General features: G+C 41.5%; 2 protein-coding genes across 13 annotated transcripts in view; one reads left to right on the forward strand and one right to left on the reverse strand.

Annotated features, from left to right (window-relative positions):
- The window catches only part of LOC110393739 (dynein heavy chain 5, axonemal-like), a 155,023-nt gene extending 153,546 nt beyond the window's left edge, over positions 1-1,477 (reverse strand). For 5 of the 9 annotated variants that reach the window (XM_021386961.1, XM_021386958.1, XM_021386963.1 and 2 more), the window contains exons 1-2: positions 1,254-1,428; positions 870-1,074 (exon numbers count right to left, since the gene is read on the reverse strand). In XM_021386961.1, coding sequence (XP_021242636.1) covers positions 870-1,050 — 181 coding nt within the window. In that variant the 5' untranslated portion in view covers positions 1,051-1,074; positions 1,254-1,428. Of the gene's footprint in view, positions 1-869; positions 1,075-1,253 lie in introns of all 9 variants that reach the window. The other 4 variants (XM_021386957.1, XM_021386964.1, XM_021386959.1 and 1 more) reach the window with 4 other exon arrangements.
- On the forward strand, positions 1,641-21,835 carry EXOC3 (exocyst complex component 3). Of its 4 annotated transcripts, none has more exons than XM_021386970.1 (13): positions 1,641-1,884; positions 3,813-3,997; positions 7,246-7,465; positions 8,488-9,169; positions 13,285-13,402; positions 14,374-14,499; positions 15,303-15,403; positions 15,811-15,921; positions 16,661-16,811; positions 18,169-18,291; positions 19,724-19,885; positions 20,510-20,637; positions 21,081-21,834. In XM_021386970.1, the coding sequence occupies exons 2-13, from the start codon at positions 3,854-3,856 to the stop codon at positions 21,250-21,252; spliced, it is 2,238 nt and encodes a 745-aa protein (XP_021242645.1). In that variant the 5' UTR covers positions 1,641-1,884; positions 3,813-3,853; the 3' UTR covers positions 21,253-21,834. The 4 variants fall into 4 exon arrangements, with proteins under 4 accessions (XP_021242645.1, XP_021242644.1, XP_021242642.1 ...); XM_021386969.1 differs by lacking the exon at positions 1,641-1,884 and adding an exon at positions 1,894-2,047 and having other exon boundaries at positions 21,081-21,835; XM_021386967.1 differs by lacking the exon at positions 1,641-1,884 and adding an exon at positions 1,918-2,075 and having other exon boundaries at positions 21,081-21,835.

Genomic DNA, 21,894 nt, shown 5'->3' on the forward strand with positions numbered 1-21,894 from the left:
CAGATATCCAGGTGGTTGAAATCCCCCATCAGGACAAGAGCCCGCAAACACGACACCTCCTGCAGCTGGAGCAAGAAAGCCTTGTCCACAGGCTCCCCCTGATCAGGTGGCCTGTAACAGACCCCAACCACAAATTGTTTCTTCATACAGAAGAAAAGGTAGACAAAATGCACTGTGCTCTCCTCAGCTAACAAGCCAGTCAATTCATTGTAGATTATCAGGTTGGGCAAGTATGTCTTCCCCTTGGTGAATCTATACTGGACATCAGTCAGCTCTCTCAGCATTTGTGGGTCCATCCCACCAGAGCCCATGGACTCATGTTTGTTCAGTTTGCTTAGGTATTCCCTGGTCTGGTAGAAGGGGATGAGGTTAGAGAGTTGTTAAGTGAAATGGACGTATCTAAGACCACGGGTTACAGCCAGGAATGCTGAAGGAGATGGCTGATGTCCTTGAAGGGCCGCACTCAATAATCTTTGAACTACTGAATCTATTTTCACTGTTAATATTTTTGAGAAAAGAGATATCATGCCATATGCCATACTGTATACTAGACTATAGAGTAGAACTCATTTTAACTCCAGAAAAATTCTTCTAATCGCATTACTATGATTCAACACTAGGAAGTGTGTTAAGGGATCGGAGTAAGCACTATACTTGGCCTTATAAACATATGCACATGTATGTGTTTATATGTATTTATTTACAAAGCTGAAAATTGCACGTTGCAGTCCCTACACTGGAACATTCATAAGAGCATGTATCTGCTCAGAGTATGTGAACAACTGATATACATTTAGACACTCTAAATAATTAGTTGCTCATACTGTTCCTGGATTTTTTCCCTCATAAAGTGAACAGGAAGTACTTACCATTACTCTCTCTCTTACCCTTTTTTAGAGCAATGAGAGGTGGACAGAGTTCAGTGTCAGTTTTAGATGAGAGCTGTGTTGTCCTCAGTTGCTCTGGCTCCTGCTGTGCAGGGCGATCAGGAGAGGAGCGCAGCTCATCTCTCCCCCTGAACTCAGCCTCATCTCCCACAGCCTCTTCCATCTCCACCGCCACTCAAAAATTGACCTAAATCAACAGAATAGAAAATGACTGTATAACGCTATATTGATAACGATCAACAACACTGACAGTATGAGCTCGTCTGTTGTACCACCAATCATCGAATCACAGGGTCATTAAGACTGGAAAAGACCTCTGAGATCCTGTAGTCCAACCACCAGCCCACCCCCACCATGCCCACTAACCATGTCCCTCAGTGCGCTACATCCACACGGCTCCTGAACACCTCCAGGGACGGTGATCCCACTACCTCCCTGGGCAGCCTGTGTCACTGCCTCACCGCTCTTTACGAAAAGAAATCCAGCGCCGGTCCGCCCGCGCCAGGCTGCGTGCTGCCGTGCTCCCCGCTCGGTCTCAGGGCTCGCAGCCCGCCGCCTCCCCGGCACTGCCCGCAGCTGCTATGGCAACCCCTACACAAACGCAGCTGCCGGGCTGGAACATGAGAGTACCGCGTTCGTCCCCGTTTCCCACCCTAGCTGCCAACGAGCTTCTAATTTAAATCCTCCTACGTCTTTTTTAGCGTCCCACGGTTTTACGTGACACAGAACTCCAGACAAGCAGCAGCCCCGCGACTCCGCAGACCCCAGTGCCGCCCGCCCTCAGCGCAGCACCGCGAGTTCTGCACACCGCGAAAACAGCCACGGAGAAGGAAACCGACTCGTCCCATTGGCTTCTGTATTTAATTTATTTTTTGGCCGAGAAGCGATCTGAAAACTGAGGGGGCCGCAAAACGCCCCGGTAGCTGTTCCTGCAAGACAGGCTCACAACACAAGGAAGAACGCCCCATCCACACCTCACGACACCGGGCAGGCGCGGGTGAGACAGCGCAACGCGCACGCGCGCCGCCCGGCGAGCGAGGGGAAGCGGTGGGCTGCCCTCTGCGCCTGCGTAGTCGGCTTTGACGCTAGGGGGTCTGCGCTCGGCGCACGCGCGCTGCTCGACTGTCACCGCCGTCCCGAGGGGCGGGCTGCCGCAGCCTGTGAGTGGTATCGCGGTCACCGGCTCTGGTGAGCGGCTCAGCGGCAGCGGCGGCCAGAGTCCGGCAACGGGAAGCGGAGGGGGCCGATATGGGGAGCCGCTGGGGATGGCAGGGCCGAAGGGGGTGCCGAGGGCCCCACCGGGCCGATGTGGCGTAAGGGGCCGGGGCTGAGGGAGCTCGGCGGGAGGCGGCTGCGGGCTCACCGGGGCGGGGCTCCGGCCTCCGGGCACCTGCCGGGCTGCGGCAGCTGAGGGTAGCCGGGGCTCGCTGCGCTTCCTGCCGGCTTTGTTTTGAGGGGCTGGGGCTGCGTCCCGCAGAACCCGCGGCCTGGCCCTGCCCGCTGGCTCGGTGCTGGGGCGGAGGGCGCGCGTCTGCTTGTGTGTCGGCGGAGGTTTTCCTGAAGCGCCGGGCTTGCTTTTGTTGGCTCTTTGCTCGTGGTGGTGGCTGACAGTCTCTGTGAAGTTGGCACGGTTCCCTGAAGTTTCGCTCTTCCTGTGTGAGCGGCTGGTGGTTGTGAGACGGCCCAGCCACCTCAGCACGTCGCTGTGCAGTCAGAAGGTTGCAGCGTGCTGTAGTTTCCTCCATGAGGTGTACTGGGTGCCTGAGTGGTGGCTGCGTGTGTTAAAGCTATCGTAACTCTGCTCATACTGTTTACTCAGAGGGCGGTGAGGCGCTGGCAGAGACTGCCCACAGAAGCTGTTGGTGCCCCATCTCTGGAGGTCCTCAGGGCCAGGTTGGATGGGGCCCTGGGCAGCCTGAGCTGGTGGGGGACAGCCCTGCCCACGGCAGGGGGTGGGGCTGGGTGGGCTTTGAGGTCCCTTCCAACCCAAGCCATCCTCTGATTCTGACAGCCCTTCCTGACAGGAGGCATTGGGTCAGGCTTTCCAGACCTTCACTGGATAAACATTCCTTCCCATTTGGAAGGAATCAGGAATTCCAGATACATTTATTAAAGTCGTCCAGATACCATATTCATACATCTTTGATCATTGGGATCCTTTTCTACCTTCTCTTAAATAGCCTGAGAAAGCAGGTCTGCCTGAGAGCCAGCTAATTTTACCTTTTCTGCTTTTTAAGTCTCATATTGGTTTGCATGCATGTCTTGACTTCATTACAAATTTTGCTGCGGACTTGGGTAAAATATTTGATTAATTTTTCCCTGCATACCTGCACTTCTGATAGACAGTTACTGTAAGAACAGGAAATAAAGTAGGGGGGAAAATCTTCCATCAAAACTCTAAATGAAAGTGCATAATGGTTAACTCTTCAGCTTTAGAGCTTCCACAGCTATGTTTCTCTTCACTATTGATACCAAATTTGAGCTATTGCAAGGGGACTATAGAGGTCTTACTTCTAACAGGTTTAAGTTCTTAGGAAAGCTTGTGCATGGAGCAGCCACAAGATTCCTACATGCGTCTCTCATTCCGCTTTTAATAGGCAAACCTACCCTATGTTACGTAGCATTTGTTTTATAAATGAACATTTGCTGTTCTTCTTTCGTTATTTTTATCATTTTTTGATACGTGCTTCCATAGAGCAAGGTAAATACAAAATGCTAACCAGAGAACGTTTCGGGTAATGAAACAGAGCTAAGTGATTTCAAATGCAATTCTTGTGTAATTCCAGCTCCTATTGTTTGTAATGCTTTCTAATGATGCTTCTGTCACTTGCACCGTTTCTATTGCCAAAGCTTCTTCTCTAGTTAAGTTTGAAATGATGGAGAGCCATCGAGTGAACGTTCTAAAAATGTTATGTTTATTTTCAGTGCTGCTGAATTATGAAGGCATATTGAAGTCCTAATCAGCCATGGAGGAAACAGATAGGGAAGCGGTTGCGACAGCTGTTCAGAGGGTGGCGGGAATGCTTCAGCGTCCTGATCAGCTGGATAAAGTGGAGCAGTATCGCAGGAGGGAAGCTCGTAAGAAGGCTTCAGTGGAAGCTCGACTCAAGGTACGCAGTATAGAATGAGCTTTCCTTTTTTTTTTTTTTTTTTCTTTCCTCTTTCTACATTTTCATCCAAACAGTCTTAAATCGCAGACTTGAATTTTTGGTCTGATTTTGAAAGAGAAGTTTTGCATCCTGAAACTAATGCAAGCAAGTGTTTTATATCCCGCTGAAATTTTGTTCAAGCATTTCAAATGTTCTTATCACTTGTAGCTTGTACAGTTTATCCATAGACTAGTTCCCTCCTGCAGCGTAGCCTGAGTATTGAATGTGTAACAAAAGTTGATGATTGACTCTGGAAAAAAAGATCAGTGCTGAAAACGTGTTTGGTCTCTGACTTTTATTTGAGTTTATGGATGATGATAGCTTAATCTTCCAAATGTTGTATGTTGATATGATTGTAGGAGAAAAGGTTTCTTGAATCCTTGCTAAAGGACTCCAAAAACCTGAGGATTTTTTGAATGTTTCTGTCCACGGTGTAGTCTTGAAAATAGCCTGCAGTCCTTCTTAGCATAATAGTAATAACTGTATTTACAGTAACAAAAAAAGAAACATGAGGTTTACTGTAAGCAGTGAAATCCAGGATGCCAGCAGGCTTCTTAGGTGAATAGCTTTAAAAGTAATTCCTCTGTATCCATCGAAGGATTAAAAACTAAAAACCTCACTGAAAGGAGCATGAGAAGTATTTAAGACTTTCAGACCAGAAAGGATAATGGATTCTGATGAGCAAGGGAGGGGGCAGGTAGACCATGTGTTTTTAGAACCCAGTTTAAGTGGAAGATTCTTGGCTCACTGCATGTTAATGTGTCACTTAAGTTTTTAATCTTGTTTCTTGTGGCACTGGACCCCTGGCCAGGTCCAGTGCCACAACTGGCTGTTTCAGCAGACAATAAATATCTGAACACAACTTTCTCAGTTTTATAAATGCCTATTTAGGCATTATTCCACTTTATAGTGGATTATAGCTCCACAGAGCTCTAAGGAGACTGGGTAGCAAGGATCCCAGCTGTGTAGCTTAATGCTGAGGGCTATCACTTGAGGGGTTAAAACAAAACCAAAAAACTGAAGTATTGAGCACTGTTCCCAATGTTCCAAATGGTTTTGTTTAGGTTTTATGTAAGCGATGGTCAGTCCAATCTAAGGTGAATATGTGTTGTGGGAGGAAAAGTCTGCATGCTGTACTTGTGCTTTCCCAGCATCCCCCACTGACTGTTGACAGGCAAACTGAACATCCGGGTGGATGTCTGTTGTTAGCAATTCCTTTGGCTGTTTGAGTCGGTGATGAAGATTAGTTGATGGTTTCTGTTTAAAGTAAGTTTCTACAGAAGTTAAGTATGTTCAAATTTGAACGTGTAAAACTTGGAAGGTCTGCCTCAGAATAAATTGAAAAACTGCATTGGAAGTACTGAATGTTAAATTATCCTATGATCTATAAACTACAGTCAGCTTTAGAAAATTGTGTCCTCCCTCGGTGTTGAAGTACCGCATTGCATTTCTAGATACCTCAGTTGCTGTAAGAGAAAATCTGTTAATGCAGCAGTTCTGTAGACAGATATTGTATAAAAATGCCTTACCGCTGCTCGATTGTATTGAGTTTGATAGAAAAATACATTTTTATCAGTAAAATCGGTGTATCGCATTTCGGAAGTACATAAGCAGTTGTGGCTTAAGATTGACTGTGTTTTCCTAGGACGTTCCCTTTACGTTTAGAACACAGTAAGTGTTGTTCATAGCTACCAGGATTTCCTCTTTGGCTTCTAGTAACAGACAGAAAGAAACCCGTGACAGCTCAGGCCTTTTGACCTTACGTGTACAGCAACATTTATGCCCAGTGCCTGGCTAAACTGCATGTGCCTCATTTCTTTAGTTTGCTTCAAGTCCTTGAGATCAGCAATGGCGTTTTCACTGATGCCTGGCTTTTGGCTTGTCCTTTGAACTCTGTTATTTCCAGTTTCATTTTCTCTTGCCCAATTTCGTCTTAGTTGCATATTTTTTAAAAAGGTACGTATCTAAAACATGGATGTGATCTGTTTTCTTTCATGAAGGTATGCTTGATAATGCATGTTAGTAATGCGTCAAGACTTTGAAATGATCTTCCGGAGTAACGGCCCATTTGAAGAGTCATTATTTCAAATACTACCTGTCACAAGAGATAGCTGTATCAATAATCTCTCTGTATGCCATAGTAATCTAGTAGTTGCCTTGTCAATCTGCTTGTTTTACATTAACCAAACATTATGCACCTCCCCTACGAAGACAGGCTAAGGGAGCTGAGCTTGTTCAGCCTGGAGAAGAGAAGGCTGCGGGGTGACCTCACTGCAGCCTTCCAGTACCTAAAGGGAGCCTACAAATGGGAGGGGAGTCAGCTCTTTGAAAGGGTAGATAATGGCGGGACAAAGGGAAATGGTTTTAAGTTGAAGGAGGGAAGATTTAGGTTAAGTATCAGGGGGAAGTTCTTTACCGAGAGAGTGGTGAGGTGCTAGAACAGGCTGCCCAGAGAGGTTGTGGATGCCCCGTCCCTGGAGGTGTTCGAGGCCAGCTTGGATGGGGCCCTGGGCAGCCTGGTCTAATACTAGATATGGAGGTTGGTGGTCCTGCCTGCGGCAGGGGGGTTGGAGCTTGATGATCTTTGAGGTCCCTTCCAACCCAAGCCATTCTATGATTGTATGTGAGGTTTTTGTTCTTTTGGCTGAATTTTCTGATTTTTCTGCAATTTTGGCACTGCAGGCTGGAAGGTATTTTTAGGACACTTAAGAATTATTTTAGAACACTTTCATTTGCAAGTCAAAAATAGTAATTGCTTCAATAAAATACTTTGATAATCTGTGCATGCAGAGCATCCTGGTGAAAGCTCTGGATCCGCTTTCTTCTGATGTTTCCCTTTGAAACGAACTCATGCAGGAAACACAAAGAAACCTCATTCTCCCTTCCAGCATTCCTGGTGTAAGATAGACTTATAAAGATGATGACCTGTCTGTCTAACTTCCAATAGTAGTTTGCAGGTGAATTGGTTGTATCTAGGTCCTCCAAAATGTTTTTCTTTATTCCAAAAAAGCACATGGATGCACACACGCAAAGTCATATGTTTCTAGTAAGCTGCAATATTACCTTCCCCGCTGTTATTCTTCTTTAATATGGAAATACTAGATACTGCTATCTAGATAAAACTTTTTGAGAATATTGAAAATACAGTACTTACAATACATAATGATTAATGTGAGAGTTCTTTCCTTGTCTTCTTGTTTGCGTTTAAGGCGGCAATCCAGTCACAGCTAGATGGAGTACGAACAGGTTTAAGTCAACTGCACAATGCACTGAATGATGTCAAGGACATTCAGCAGTCTCTGATAGATGTCAATAAAGACTGGAGACAGAGCATCAACACCATTGAAAACCTCAAAGATGTGAAGGATGCTGTAGTGCAACACAGCCAGCTGGCAGCTGCTGTAGAAAATCTCAAAAACATCTTTTCAGGTAATCTGCTGTTCTTTATATAATCCATCGCAATCTCTAAGCACTTCACAGTGGTACAAACAATATGGTTACTGAATGATGTGGGAAACTTTAAACCTTGCTGGGAATGAAGAATTAAGGAGGAATCACCTAGATGCCATGTTTTTAACTGTTAAGTATATTTTTCATCTAAAATTCTCTGTGAGAGCTTCCAATCTGGCCTATCTTCATCATCAAGCAGAAGTCACAGAGAAGCTTCTTGCTGTTAACCGGTAGCTGGAATCATATTTTTAGTATAAAAATCTGAACTATGCAGGCAGCATTTACGGAAAGAAAGTTCAGATGTATGTGAAATGTGCTGGGTGCCTTCAGCAAGGCTTGGGTAAAAATAGTCCCAGATGATCTTCAGAGGCAAATGCCTCAAAGTTTGCAAGCAAATGCAGAACGTGAAGCAACGAGATCTCCAGTCAGAGGACTTCCTGGCAATCTTGTTCACACAACACCTAAGAACCTCAGGGATGATTTGTATTTCTACTTAAATTAAAAAGTTGTTCTCTGCTAGACTTTTGTACGTTCTGGTGCTGATTTGTTTCAGTGATATTGTTTTAGTTTACACGGATGAATGCCATCGAGACCTGAGGCAGCCTTTTGTTCTCTAGTATCCTGTGAGGATTTGGGTGTGAAGTGTTTCCCCTGAGGTTGTTACAAAGTATAGCTGATGATAACTTCCCTCTCAGTGAACCCAATGTTTTTATTACAAACCAAATGTTTTTCACCATAATTAATGTTTGTAAGTAACTGTCTTAATGAGCCTTCTTTTATTTGATTGTCAGCTTTTATCACTATCTGTCATTCTGGTAGGGACGTTTCCTGCATGGATTTTTTGTTCTTCTTGCTACTGAATCCTAATCCTATTCTGTATTGTTCCTTAAACACTGAATGTAGTTTTCCCATTTGTTTCCTAGTGCTCATGTTGTCTTGAATTTATCTTTGGAATTTTGATTTTTCACACATTTTTCTTCTTTTTTTTGCCTTTGTTGCAGTTCCGGAGATAGTGAGGGAGACCCAAGACCTGATTGAGCGAGGGGAACTTCTGCAAGCTCATCGAAAACTGATGGATTTGGAGTGTTCTCGCGATAACCTGATGTATGAGCAGTATCGCATGGACAGCAAAAACACACATGACATGAACCTCATCCATACGTACTTTGGGGATATGCAGAAACTTTCTGAGGAGCTGGCCAAGCAGCTGTGGATGGTGGTTCAGAGATCTCTCGTTACAGTCCGTCGAGATCCGACCTTGCTTGTTTCTGTTGTTAGGATAATTGAAAGGGAGGAGAAAATTGACAGACGCATGTTAGACCGGAAAAAACAAACTGGGTTCATACCTCCTGGCAGACCAAAGAAATGGAAGGAGAAAATGTTCAACATTTTGGAAAGAACTGTCAGCATACGAATTGAAGGCACTCAAGCAGATACTAGAGAATCTGACAAAATGTGGCTTGTGCGTCATCTCGAAATCATACGTAAATACGTCCTCGATGACCTTCTAGTGGCTAAAACCCTGCTGGATCAGTGCTTTCCCCCACATTATGACATTTTCAAAAGATTACTAAGCATGTACCATCAGGCTTTGTCCACCCGCATGCAAGAGCTTGCTGCAGAGGATCTGGAAGCAAACGAGATTGTTAGCCTTCTAACTTGGGTTTTAAATACTTACAAAAGGTAAAGTCCCATTTTTCTCTCTGTTAGAAAAGTCGAGAATAAGCGTACGCAACACAGTCTGTGTACTAATAACTGCATGTCTATTAACAGAAGATTAAGAAGAAGATAAAACTGCTTAGAAAAAAAAAACAAACAGAAGAGGAATAATAGTAAAGGACCTTACTGATGTTTGTTAATGTCTTTTACTTTCTGGAAACTACTCCTTAAAGCTTCTTCAGGTTTTCTAATATTTTGTTTTGAGTTGCTTTGTGAGCTTGAGGTTTTTAACGCCGTTCCAGACCAGTGTGGAGCTGCTGTCAGCCTAAAACAGTGTGTTTGTGCAGTACTGGGGAGAGCAGAGGAGAGCTTCTGTGTGTGAAGCAAAATGTTTTTCCTTGGGCCCAGCCCCAGTAAATTAGTATGATTATTTACTTTATATTGTTCTCCTTTGCAGAGCGTGGGACTGTTTAAGTATTGCTTTGTCACTGTTAAATGGAAAGAGTGTTGTAACTTCCTCCAGGTTTTATCTTGGAACCATGTGGCAGTTTGTTTCTTGAGAAGAATTTCTGTCCATAGGTTCTCTCCTGTGATACTGTTAAGCTCTTAGTTTCAACATATCACAGTGCTCAAGAGAAATAACTTAAGGGTTGGCTCTGTTCTATCATTTTCCTGGTAGAAACAGCTCAAATGGCAATGTTTTAATTTTTGCTGACGCATAGTTACTAGGCAACTGATTTATTTGGGAAAAAGTAGTGCTAGCTTTTTGTGCTTTATGACTAACCCTGTTCTCAGAAGCTGGCATTGACCCAGAATCTGCGCTGTGTTTGTTTTTTGCTGTCTTCAATTGTTTGATCTCACTGTTTCAGCAGATAGAACTCTTGGGAGGTTTAGAGTATAGCGTCATTTAGCAAGTAGGTTGGAGATGCGGCCGTTCCAGAGAATCCTTATCACGTTTTAAGATGTTTTGGCTTACTCGTTGCTTTACTTGACACTGTGACATTCTCCTGCTTTTCTTCCCTGTAGGGAACATCCAGGAGCAGCCCCTAATGAATGCTTAATACATGGGCAAGGAGGGCATACGAGAGATGCAGCTGTTGTTAAGGATACAGCTACTGATAAGATAAAGGAGCTGAGTTCATTGGCCTTTTCTTTGTTATTAACAGAAGGCCAGAGGAATGAAGCAGTGAATGCAAATCAGAAATGTGGGGCTCCCTCTACCTATGGGGATGTGGTCTGGGCAGAAATCCTGCTCCCGGGTTCTTCATTTATGGCCTTGGGCTGATGTTCCACTAAGACAGTTTTTAGACCAAGAACTATCAATGAGGAAACACCTCGGGAAAAGTTTAAGGCTGCGAGTTCCTCTTTCCTACCAGAGAGGCCTGAGAGGGCAGCACGGTAATTGTGTTCTTTTAGGTTACAATAGAGCATTATAAGGGTGGTAATTAGCTCCTTTGTATGTTTGTAGAGGAATGGGTGGAATCGGCTTAGATCTGTGAGTGGGAAGGTTGAAGTGTTCCAGTGGGATACTTGCAAAGCTTAACCAAATCTCAATCGCTGGACATCTCTTAACAGTACAATTAACAGTTCTCTGTAGGGATCTCAATATAATAAACTGTGCTGGCTTCTGTGACATCACAAAAACTTCCATGAATTCATGAAAACTTCTGTGAATTCAGTTTAACCTTCTTTCCCAGTATGAAAAATAAGCTTTCCGCTCCTATTCGCTTGTACGGAAAATAGTTTTGTCCTTTCTAGTCTCTTAATAAATGTAGATGAACATCAGAGAGGACATGGAAACTTGTATTTGTTTATTGCAGCTGCGTTTCCAAACCAGCTGAGAAACTTGTAGCCAATAAGAGATGCGTTGAGTGTTCTTTTCCATGTCATGAATTGATAAGATGATCAGGCATAACTTCTCTTTATAAATTAGAAGGATAAGAATTTCAAATAATCGCTTTCTACTTCAGTGGAGTGTATCTTGTAAGCTGTTTTTAGAACTATGTTCCATTTGTAGCTGAGAAATATTGATCTCCACCTGGATAATAGCCACTAATATTGGAGTGGGATGCAGTCTGTACTGCGCTAGATGTATTTGTCTCTCATCTTTACGTCAGTGAGAGCTTTGAAAACATACTACAGTTACTAAACCTGCAGTTACTAAACCTGCAGTAAGTTGGGATCAGGGCTTTAATCTGTACTTCAGGGAACAGCTAGGTTGTGTAAGATTTTGATGATGCCCATATTCATGACACCATTTTAGTAGATACTACCATCGAGTGTTGATACAACTGCTGAGAAGAGTTCAACAGCATTGCTGCAGATAGCGTCAGCGATCTGAGCACGGATGAACAGAATGAATGGTGCTGTGTATCTGGATGATGGCCCAGGGCTGAGTACCTTTCTTACAAGGTACAGCAGAGCTGGCATCAAGCCTGCCCTGAAAGGCAGAATAGCAGTTTTCTCACGTTAGTTTCCAGAGAATACAATTTTGGCTGAAATTTCAACTTAATTATAAACCCTTTGCGATGGTTAGAAGCCTCCTGACAAGGGTTGTGTTATAGCTTCCTTGGTAACAATTGGGAAGGGAGTATTGTATAGAAAGTCTTTGGGGACTGGAGCTAAGAGTCTGTGGTCTTTGTTCTATGGCTGCAGTTGATGTGCCTTGAGAAGAGGTTGATGTTTCTGTGGCCTTGTGAAGTACGGATAATGGTGACATAATGAGATTAGAAATACTTTCTAATATGGCGTAGTGCCATAACCAGCTTCTCATTTTACCCCTAAATGACTCTAGAACAGGTCCTGCTATTACTTGTGTTCTTTACGCAAACAGCAACAGAGTGAAATTCAGCTTTATGAAAACCTTGAGCCCCTTAATATCTTCAGTCTCTTTTCCTGCACGTCAGGATGATATTACAGATGTAAAGGGTTCCGTTGCGGTAGATCTTACACCTTCACAGGCAACGTGTTTGTGTTGTTTCCTTAGTGATGAGCAGTAGTATGTTTTCAGGACTGCAGTGATTTTCCTGATGTGGAAGCACTGCTGTTCTGACTCGCTGCGTATCCCCAAAGGACAATTTGAATTCGCAGAAATTTAGAGACTAAACACTCAGAGGGGGGAACTTTTTGTTTCCCCCCCACTGAATATATTTGCATCAGTTGTTAATAAAGATAGATACAGCGTTGAGAGACATGGTTTAGTGGGTTATTGGTGGTAGGTGGATGGTTGGACTGGATGATCTTGTAGGTCTTTTCCAACCTAGCTAATTCTCTGATTCTATGATTCTAAAGCGCTCTGAGGAGTGTGGTTTTGCTTTATTGATTTTATTTTTTAAGCTCAAAATATTAAGGATTTTTGCTATGTTATGCTTTGAGCAACTTACAGAAATCTTATTCAGAGGAAAAATCTCATTGTAAAGGATTATTTTTCTATAAACCTTTTAAAAATGTTCTTGAGGGTTGCTCTAGTTTTTCCTAATCCTGTGCAATCAAGCAAGTACAGCCAGTAGTGCTGTTAAGGTACTGTACACATGACATGCACTTTTGATTTAGCTTGTAAGATGTCTTCTCCTCTTGTCCTTAGTGTATTCTCTACCAATGCAAGACGCAGTGCTAGGTTTTATTCGGATATATTTTAGCTCTGATGGGGAAGTAAAGCAGCACAAGAGAAGGTCTTTGAGAAGCTCTGCTCAGAACGCTTTGTGGTTTTAACTGGCCTTTCCCATTCTCAAATTGAGAGTGTGTAAATTGTCTGTCATCACCTCTGAAATTTAAGACATCCACTGCTCATAGCTCACCGATGGAGGAAGTTGGCTCTTACTTAGTCTGAATTCTCCTACATAAGTAAGTTAGAAATACTTGGAAGGGTTAATATTTAAATATTTTAAAATATTTACAATTTCTGTAACACTTTTTATTAAGATATGTGGGCTAAAGCTTCTTCTAGCCTGTTCTTTTATATAGTTTTATATCCATTTCAAAAAGTTCTTGAGTGACAGTAAGTGCATTTACAAAGAATATAAACGTTCCCCCCTACAGCGATCATACCACAAAGGCTATGCAGCCTTTAGCTTTTTCATCTCATTTTCCTCTACTAATCTGAAATGTTGTGGTGTGTTTTGTTCTGTTTTTGAACTCAGTACAGAGATGATGGGGAATTCAGAGCTATCTCCTGAAGTGGATGCAAATTCTCTGAATCTTCTGCTTTCGCAAAATGTGGTGGATCAGCTTCTTAGCAAGTACATGTCAACGCTTACTGTAAGTAGTCATGATTCAAAGATTCCTTCATATGGATGTATAACCACACTGGTGCCTTAGTACTCAGTGTGCTGTATCTCCATCAGAGGGAAATACGTGGACAATTATGAACTCCATGTCTTTACTTTTATAGGTCTTCATATACTGCGTGCAGCTTTGTTTATAAAGATATAGTCGGAAGATTCTGTGGATGTAAATCATGAAATTTCAAGGAATAATTAGGCTTTAGAGACCCTATTAACCATGTTTTATTAGAAAGGAAAGAATTCCAGTGTTTGTACTCAGGCACCTACGAACTCACAGTGCTTATAGTTAAGGTATTACTAGAATTAGAAGCTGCTGATTGCTGCTTGGTTCCTGTAGTAACTCTATCAACATTTGACACCGATGCAATCTGTTCAAGGTAATCAGGATGTTCATGGGATATATTTGCTAGTCTTTTTCATTTAATGCCTGCCAACTGCCTAAGCATAGCGTTTCCTTTTGTCCTTGCCTTTTCAAGTGCATTTTAAATACAAAAACGCTGTGTCTTGTTTGGAACGGGTGACGCTGCATATTTTTTTTAAACTACAAGTCACCAGAAATTGGTCAGCTACACGGCAAAGGAATCAGTATATGGTTGCCAGGCTTTTCAATGATTTTTTCTTTGAAGATTTGGTGTTATTTGCCTCTTAGACTGGATACTGGGGTATGTGGAACTTTGGACTGGCTGTTCTTGTATTGTTCAGTTGAATTCCTAAGTCTAGGAGCTCTGCCAAGCAGAGGAAGGAGGTCTTTAGCTGCTTTAGTTTGTTAGATACTAAAACATGCCTAGCAACCGCGACCGGTTGGACTTGATGCCCGTCACTTCTTGTTATCTGTTACCGCGCTTCTCTTTGACTGCAATTCCAAATATTGTAATATTTCCTTTTGCTTTTATTGTGCTAAATTAAACAATCTCTGCTTTCTCTTGGTTGTTTTTTTTAATGTAGTCTAACATCATTGGCTGGCTAAGAAAAGCATTGGAGACAGATAAAAAAGACTGGGTAAAAGAAACTGAGCCAGAAGCAGATCAAGATGGGTACTATCAGACTACACTCCCAGCTATTGTTTTTCAGGTATAAGAAAATTTGTTTATTCTAGAAAAAAAAAATGGAGAAGGAGAATGTGGATAGGTGTAGTGGTGGGGAGCAGAAAGCCAAACCATTTGGAATGTTATTGTTAAGACTTACCGAAGTACGGTTTTTTTGGTTTGTTTTTTTTTTTTTTTCTTGTAGAGTTGTTAGGTGGAGGGAATTTTCGAGGTATTGATTTGTCCTTTTCAGCTCAACACTTGGAGGCTTCGTTCTTTTTTTTTTTTTAATTTCCTGGATGGTCTTCAAGGTCCCTTCCAACCCAAGCCATTCTGTGATTCCGTGTTCTCAGCATAAAGGGGCAGGTGTTTCCATCTAGCTTTGGACTCTTACTTGTCAGGCCGCTTCTCTCAAATGCGATTCCCTGTAGGTCACCTGGATCTTGTGCCTAGTTGTTTCTAAGGGTTAGGGGTCTCTTCCACATGGCTTATGTGGATTTGCTGCTTTTGTGTATAGGGGAAAATAATGGAATTCTAGTTACAAAGTTCTTTGTTACTAGCTGCAGGATGTGATCCAGGAACTCTGGTCCAGTGCAAAACTTTCTGAGCTAGAAATACGAAGTGTGTACTTTGTTTTTGCTGAGGAATGCATGCAGCTTTTCACTAATATTTGTCAAGTTTTTATTAATTGCATTTATGGAAATACTGATTTTTGATTTAGTCAGCAGTAGTTGTCTAGGCTTGTTTAAAAAAAAAAAGCATATGTAGATTTAGTGCTAGTGCCTGTTCTCTCTTACTTACCACTGAGATAGGCCTGTCTTTACAACTAAACTTTTTCTCTTAATGTAGATGTTTGAGCAGAATCTTCAGGTAGCTGCTCAGATAAGTGAGGATTTGAAAACAAAGGTACTCCTTCTTTGTCTTCAACAGATGAATTCGTTTCTAACCAGGTAAAGCGATTTTTAAAGTATAAATATTTTTTAATGTGCCTCCAGTTGTCTTTCTTTGTTGCTTGGTTTTCCTGTGGGTGTTTCTTTATGTCTCTGTCGCTACGTCCCAACCAAGCTTTTCTTCCGTTTTCTTTTCTTGCTTTCATCCTTCCTTCCCCAGAGAAGTTTTGTGTTGGTGAGTGGCACTGTGGGTTCCTCTTTGGCTCTAGTTTTTGGAGTCAGTTCCTCTTTCTTTGATATTTCAAATTGATAGTCCTTTCTCATTACGAAGAGAGAAACAGAGAGACAAAACGTCACGTGAACAACAAGCCCTTTAAAATACTCGTAGATAAATGTCAAGCCTTTATGGAGCATTTGATTCCACAGTGTGTAGTTACTACAGATTTTGTGTCTGTTTAATGTTACAGATACAAAGATGAAGCTCAGTTTTACAAAGAAGAACATCTTAAAAATCGCCAGTATCCTCCGTGCTATGTTCAATACATGATTGCAGTCATCAACAACTGTCAAACTTTTAAGTAAGTCTGTATTTTCTCGCTATATTGTGGAAAAATAAATGTTGATATTTAATTTGTAATACTACACATTCCCAGGACTTTCTTTGATTTTTGTATACAAAGAGGGTTTCAGTGGAGATAGTTTAGGTGACTAAAGAAAGCCAATAGGTTTAAATGTGTTTAATGTTTTAGGAAGCAAACCTTGTTATTCCTGTTGGCAAACCAAATCACATTCACCTGCAAAAAGCCATTCTGCTTTCAGAATTGCAAAAAATGCTTTCCAGTTTGCCTGGGACCGATTATCTTTCCTTACATTTGTTCTCTCACAGTCCACCTTCAAGCATTGTGATCGAGGTGGACTGAAATGGAAGAAATGAAGAGGATAGCTGACTGTATTCAGAATGTTAAAGCAGGAGAAAGAAATTCTCATTGCTATGTTTCAAAACAAGAAAAGTCCTTAATGCGTTTCAGAGTTTAGCAATCCAATCTCTTGTTCATCTCTTTCTGCTGCTATTCCCAAGGCTACAGATGAGCAGTAGTTCTTATTTTTTTATTTTTTTGAAGCAACGTACAAGTAATGTAGCGTGGTCACTGGAAAATCATGCTGAAGAGTCATTTAGGGCTCCCAAAGCAAGCAGAAAACATTGTTTCACCTTGCAAAAATAAGACTAGTATGTCTATTTCTGTTCATGCACTCAGAAAATTTAGTAGCAATGCATCTTCTTCAGTGGATGATGAAAGGCCTTGTTATTTGTCACAGAGAATCTATTGTCAGTCTGAAAAGAAAATACTTGAAAGTTGAAATGGAGGAGACATTATCAAGCAGTCATGCAAGCATGGATGCGATTTTAGACATCATTGCCAAAGAAGGATGCTCTAGCCTGCTAGATGAAGTCTTCATGGATTTAGAGGTTGGAACTTTTTTCCTCAAAAACAAACAAACAAAAAAACCCAACAAAACCACAAAACCCGTTATTTCCTAGGAAAAATAATTCAGGAACAATCTAGGTATGAAGCCTCCTCATTGCTGAATGTGTGCTAGCAAAATGCAAGGAGACTTCGTTGGTACAGTTTGAGTGTCAGAGACTGAAAGGATTTTTAATTCTATTTTACAGGATTGTTTCAGGCAGGTACTTTGTAATAGTGAATATATATATATTTTAGAGTGTCAAACAGTTGCACAGCTGCGTTATAAGGATTATTTGCTACTGATAATAAGCTGCTATCTTTGTACAGGTACAATAGGGAAAATCATTAAGATTGTTGATTGACACTCAAGATTGTCAGTTTCTGACTGATGAATTCAGTTTAAGAATTCTGACTTCTGATAGAATCCCCCTAAGAAAGGGAAAGGGAAAAGAAGGGGTGGGCTACGTATGGTTAAAAAGAAATTGGGAATCTGGGCAGGAAGGCAGAAAAATTGAGAGATGGGGAAGGAAGAAAGATGCTCTCAGTATTCTGGTTGTGAATAACATTTTGAAATGATTCCCAGTAAGAAAGATGTGGGAGCACAGTTTAGAATAAACTTGGAGCTCTTCAGCAAAACCTTTGTTTTTTGTTAACCATGTTAATTGATTATGAAGAGGCACTCAATCCATTTGAGTGATCATTCTTTGAAATTATTTAACCTCAAGCTTTGTGTCTCCATTAGCATTTGTACAGTGCTTTGATACGCAGAGTATTTTCACTGGGAAAAGGAAACGAGGTGGCTATGTGGGTGTTGAGAATACTGGAACTGCGTGCTGCAGAGTTCTGGGAAAGGCTTAAAGCACATAGGCCACCAGGTTTGGCACAGACACAAGAATTTTGTGGCACCGTGGAGAGGAACGTCAGAATAGCCAGTAGCAGCTCAAGGGAACGAGCACCAAATTTCATTCTTGCAACAGTTTAAAGGTGCCTCTTGTAAAAGTGGAACTGTCCGCCTAAGGCAATTTTGTTCTTGGACCTTAGTTTTTCTATTCAGCATAGACATTTAAATAGGAAAAAATCCTCAAGGATTTTGGACAACTGGTGTGAAATAAATGCTTAGGTTAGTGCAGTTGGTTTACATACGCAGCTGGTATGGATGCTGAGGTAGCGCTCTATGCCAGCTATAGTTCTGACAGCCTATCACATCATTTTTCTATATTAACTGATGGTTTTGGTTGAAGGAATGTAGTTCAGAAATGTGTAACGCTTAGGATTGTTTCCTTATTTTTCTAACTCGCGCTAATCTGATGAAAAATGTCAAAAATTTCTTCTCATCAATTATAATTATTATCTTCTCAGCCCCATCTTAATGAGCTGATGACAAAGAAGTGGTTGTCGGGGTCTAATGCTGTGGGAACAATTTGTGTCACTGTAGAGGATTATTTTAATGACTTTGCAAAAATAAAAAAGCCTTATAAAAAGGTAGGTGCAAAATATTCTACGGTACCTTGCTAATATACTCTGAACGTCCTTTTGGTTTGGTATTTATGAATACTGATGGGATGTAGGATTGGAACACAGAAATTGAAATTCTGATTTGATTCAGCACTGGAAAATAAACTGTAATGGTATTACTTAAGTCTGAATTAGGCATTCCTCGTCTATGTTGTTCACAGCCATCTGATGCTTTCGAAGAGAGATTAGAGTTGCAGGACTTCATGCAGATAATATATTGTAATATTACTAAATTGTATTCTTACCAGCTTGAATTTTTCTACCTCACATCAGAAGTTTGTAGACACATAAGGAGTAGCTGTTCTGAAGTTAGCTTTGTTCACCTGCAGTTATTTTTTTTTATAAATGTGCACACTCAATTTCTAGTTTTAATGTGTACAATAAAGCGATAAGGCATTGTTAAGTTGGCAACATGAGGTTGACCAAGCGCATAATCCGTGTTTAAAATGCTGTTATAGCAGCAAAATGTCCCTTGTTAGGTGGTCTTAATATATTTTTCCCATGGCCTGTCAAAGGATTTTATTTTTTTTCATTAGCCTTTAATTTTTAGTATTATTCTATTTAGTTTTGTCCTTTACTGAGTTAAAGTCAATTGGTGTGTGGTGTGTCTTCAAATTATTCCCAGCGATTCAGGAAATATTTGAAGGTAGCAAGATCAGGCTTTGCATAAGGCCTTTGAAGAAACTCTTGGGAGTGTTTGTAAGGTGCAGAATCATAGTTATTCTTTCTTACTTGAGCTCCTGTGGAGATAGAAGGGACTGCTCAAAGTTTCTCTGACCTTTTAACCTCTTCATCGTCCGTATCTACAGATACTGGGGGCCTTAAGTATGCGAATTACAAGAATTTTCAGTCCAGGAAAAGTATAGAAAAGAAATCAGGTGGTCACAGAACTAGTCTATATCCACTGAAGTTTTCCAGGACTGATTTGTTACCGTGAGGTAATAGTGCTTGACATGAGTTTCTTCAGTCACTAATACCAATCTCAGAGATCATGTGTTTCATCATGTAGTGATTGTTGCCACTTTAGGGAGGAAAAAAAAAGTCAAACAACTTTGGACATTCGTTATAGCTGCTATTCAATTGTGTCTGAGTACAAGAAGTTTCCTACCCAGCGTGCCATGTGTTGTAGCACTCGGTAGGACACACTTGTGTTTCCCTGGAGTTAAAACATTGTTGGCTAAGCCCGTTCTGAAAGTTCTGTTTTTAAAAGCCATGTGAACGGAGCAGATTTTCACTTCCGTTAGCATTGTGAAAATCTAAAGCCATTCAAAGTATATAACATTAGTGAAAACCATATACTGGGGTTAAAGTACAAACACGTGTTTCAAAGCCTAATCATTGCTCGGAATGGGGACTTGGGCAGGCATCACTGGCATAAGCCACCTCTTCTTTCTTTCAGACGATGACTATGGAGGCCCATCGAAGGGTGGTTGTGGAATACATCAGGGCAATCATGTTGAAACGTATATCTTTCAAGAATGCAGAAGAGAGAAAAGAGGGTGCAGAAAAAATGATCAAAGAAGCAGAGCAGTTCAGATTTCTGTTTAAGAAGCTTGCATCTGTAAGTATTTGTTTGGATAATGCTGTTAACTTGGTAATTTATAATAATTTAAAATAAAACACACACATTTATTGCGTGGGAGGAACAGCTAGAGTTGGATTTCCGTGTCTCCAGCATGCGGGTGAATAGTGAGTGACAAGAATGCCACCTGGGGGCACAGACAGTGTTTGTGAACAAACACAAGCCCGCTGCTGAACCAATATCTCAGTGGCCTCACAGTGGCAAATTTCTACATAAACTTGAAGGGGAGACCTGGCTTCCTCATCGGTTATTCCTAATGTTTGTGTTGGCGGATTAGCAAAAGTTAAAGACCGGAATGCAGAGTTGCATGGATAAATATGGCACGTTGTTTGTCAGACATGGCTTCCTTTACTGATAGTCTGGAGGTGAAGTCTGTGGATGAGGAAGAACAGGGAAGTGCAGAAGAGGAGAGGCTTCATAGGACAAATGGCAAATATTTTCTTCTTAATGGCTAAAGTTTCCGTTGTTCAGAGAATTTAACAGCATTGTGAGACAAAATACTAGTAATACTAATTAAATAATGGTGTCTAGATATTGCGGGGTTGCTTTTGCTTTAGTCATTTTTAAATTATTTATTTATTTATTCATTCATTCATTTTCCAGGGATCTGGAGAGGACACTGAAGGACTCTGTGATATCATTGAAGCTATCGCAGAAGTTATCAAACTAACCGACCCTTCTCTGCTCTACCTGGAAGTTTCAACTTTAGTCAGTAAATACCCAGATATCAGGTAATCTCTTTGCCTTCAAAGTCAAAAATAGATAATATCGTAGTTCCGTTGTAACACTGGGATAATTCAAAAAGAACATGTAATATGTTCATATTAATCATGTTTTGAAACGTAGCTGTTTTTTTTTTAATAATGCTAACACCAAATGTACCTGTCTTGGACTAGGAGGTGTATGCATTTAAGTACTCATTGGTACGGCAAAGGAATAAGGAGAATATTCCCGTTATGTTTTGGGAGGATGAAAGGCATCCTAGATTCATAAGGGTAGCCAAAAATAGTGCCTTACAGATAGCTGAAGAAGCCAGTTCTTTGTGACTGAAGATCTGATTAAGAATTAGAGGTCCACACTGAAAGTGAGCGAAAGGATGAACTGTGCTACTTATTTCTGACAAAACGTTACTTCTGCAGGAACTGATGGCAGCCTTACCTTGTTTCTTTGGCAGGGATGACCACATCGCAGCTTTGCTGACGGTGAGAGGAGATGCCAGCAGAGATATGAAGCAGACTATCATTGAGACTTTGGATCAAGGGCCAAGCCAGCCCAATCCAAACTATGTGCCAATTTTTAAAGAGATTACAGTTCCTACTCTAACTGTGCCAAAACTTCTTAAGTAACCGACAGCTCTGTTCATGTGTCGTTACTGGTCTGAAGTCGACAGGTGTCAATAGTTTGGCAATGCTATTTCAAGTAACGTTCAATGCACACTAGATATGTTTCTTTCTGAAGATTTGGGTGTGGGATATAATCAGATTTCTAAGGGTCCTGATACTGTTTGGAGAACGAAGCTTCAATTGCCCAGAGGGTTCTTTGCTGGCCCATTTGTTTCAGCCATTTTTTTACCGTCAGCAAATACATTTCAAGTCATGAAATACATTTGCAATGCTGTATAAAGATACTTACATTGACAATAACACAGCTGGGGTAGTGCTGGGTGTGTATTGCTCTTCTAGAGCCATCGTCCCATGGCAGGGCCTTAGGTGTACATTGACATCCCCTCTCCACTCTCCCGTTGTATTTGGTGTATGTAATTACTTTGGTGTAAAATAGTTTATTGCAGAAACGTTAATTATGGAGCCAGGGACTGAACCACACTGCTCCCATGGGCGGGGACGGTAGAGGTACAAAATGTCTTCTTTGTGGATTCCTTAAAAAGAGCACACGAAACACCACTTGTTCAATAAAACGCTAAAACCACGGCCGCATTCTCCTGTGTGTTCTGTGTTTTGGCGGAGGGAGGAATGAACTGTAGATTTAAA

Source organism: Numida meleagris, chromosome 2, assembly GCF_002078875.1.
Source record: "Numida meleagris isolate 19003 breed g44 Domestic line chromosome 2, NumMel1.0, whole genome shotgun sequence".
NCBI classification, from domain to species: Eukaryota; Metazoa; Chordata; class Aves; order Galliformes; family Numididae; genus Numida; species Numida meleagris.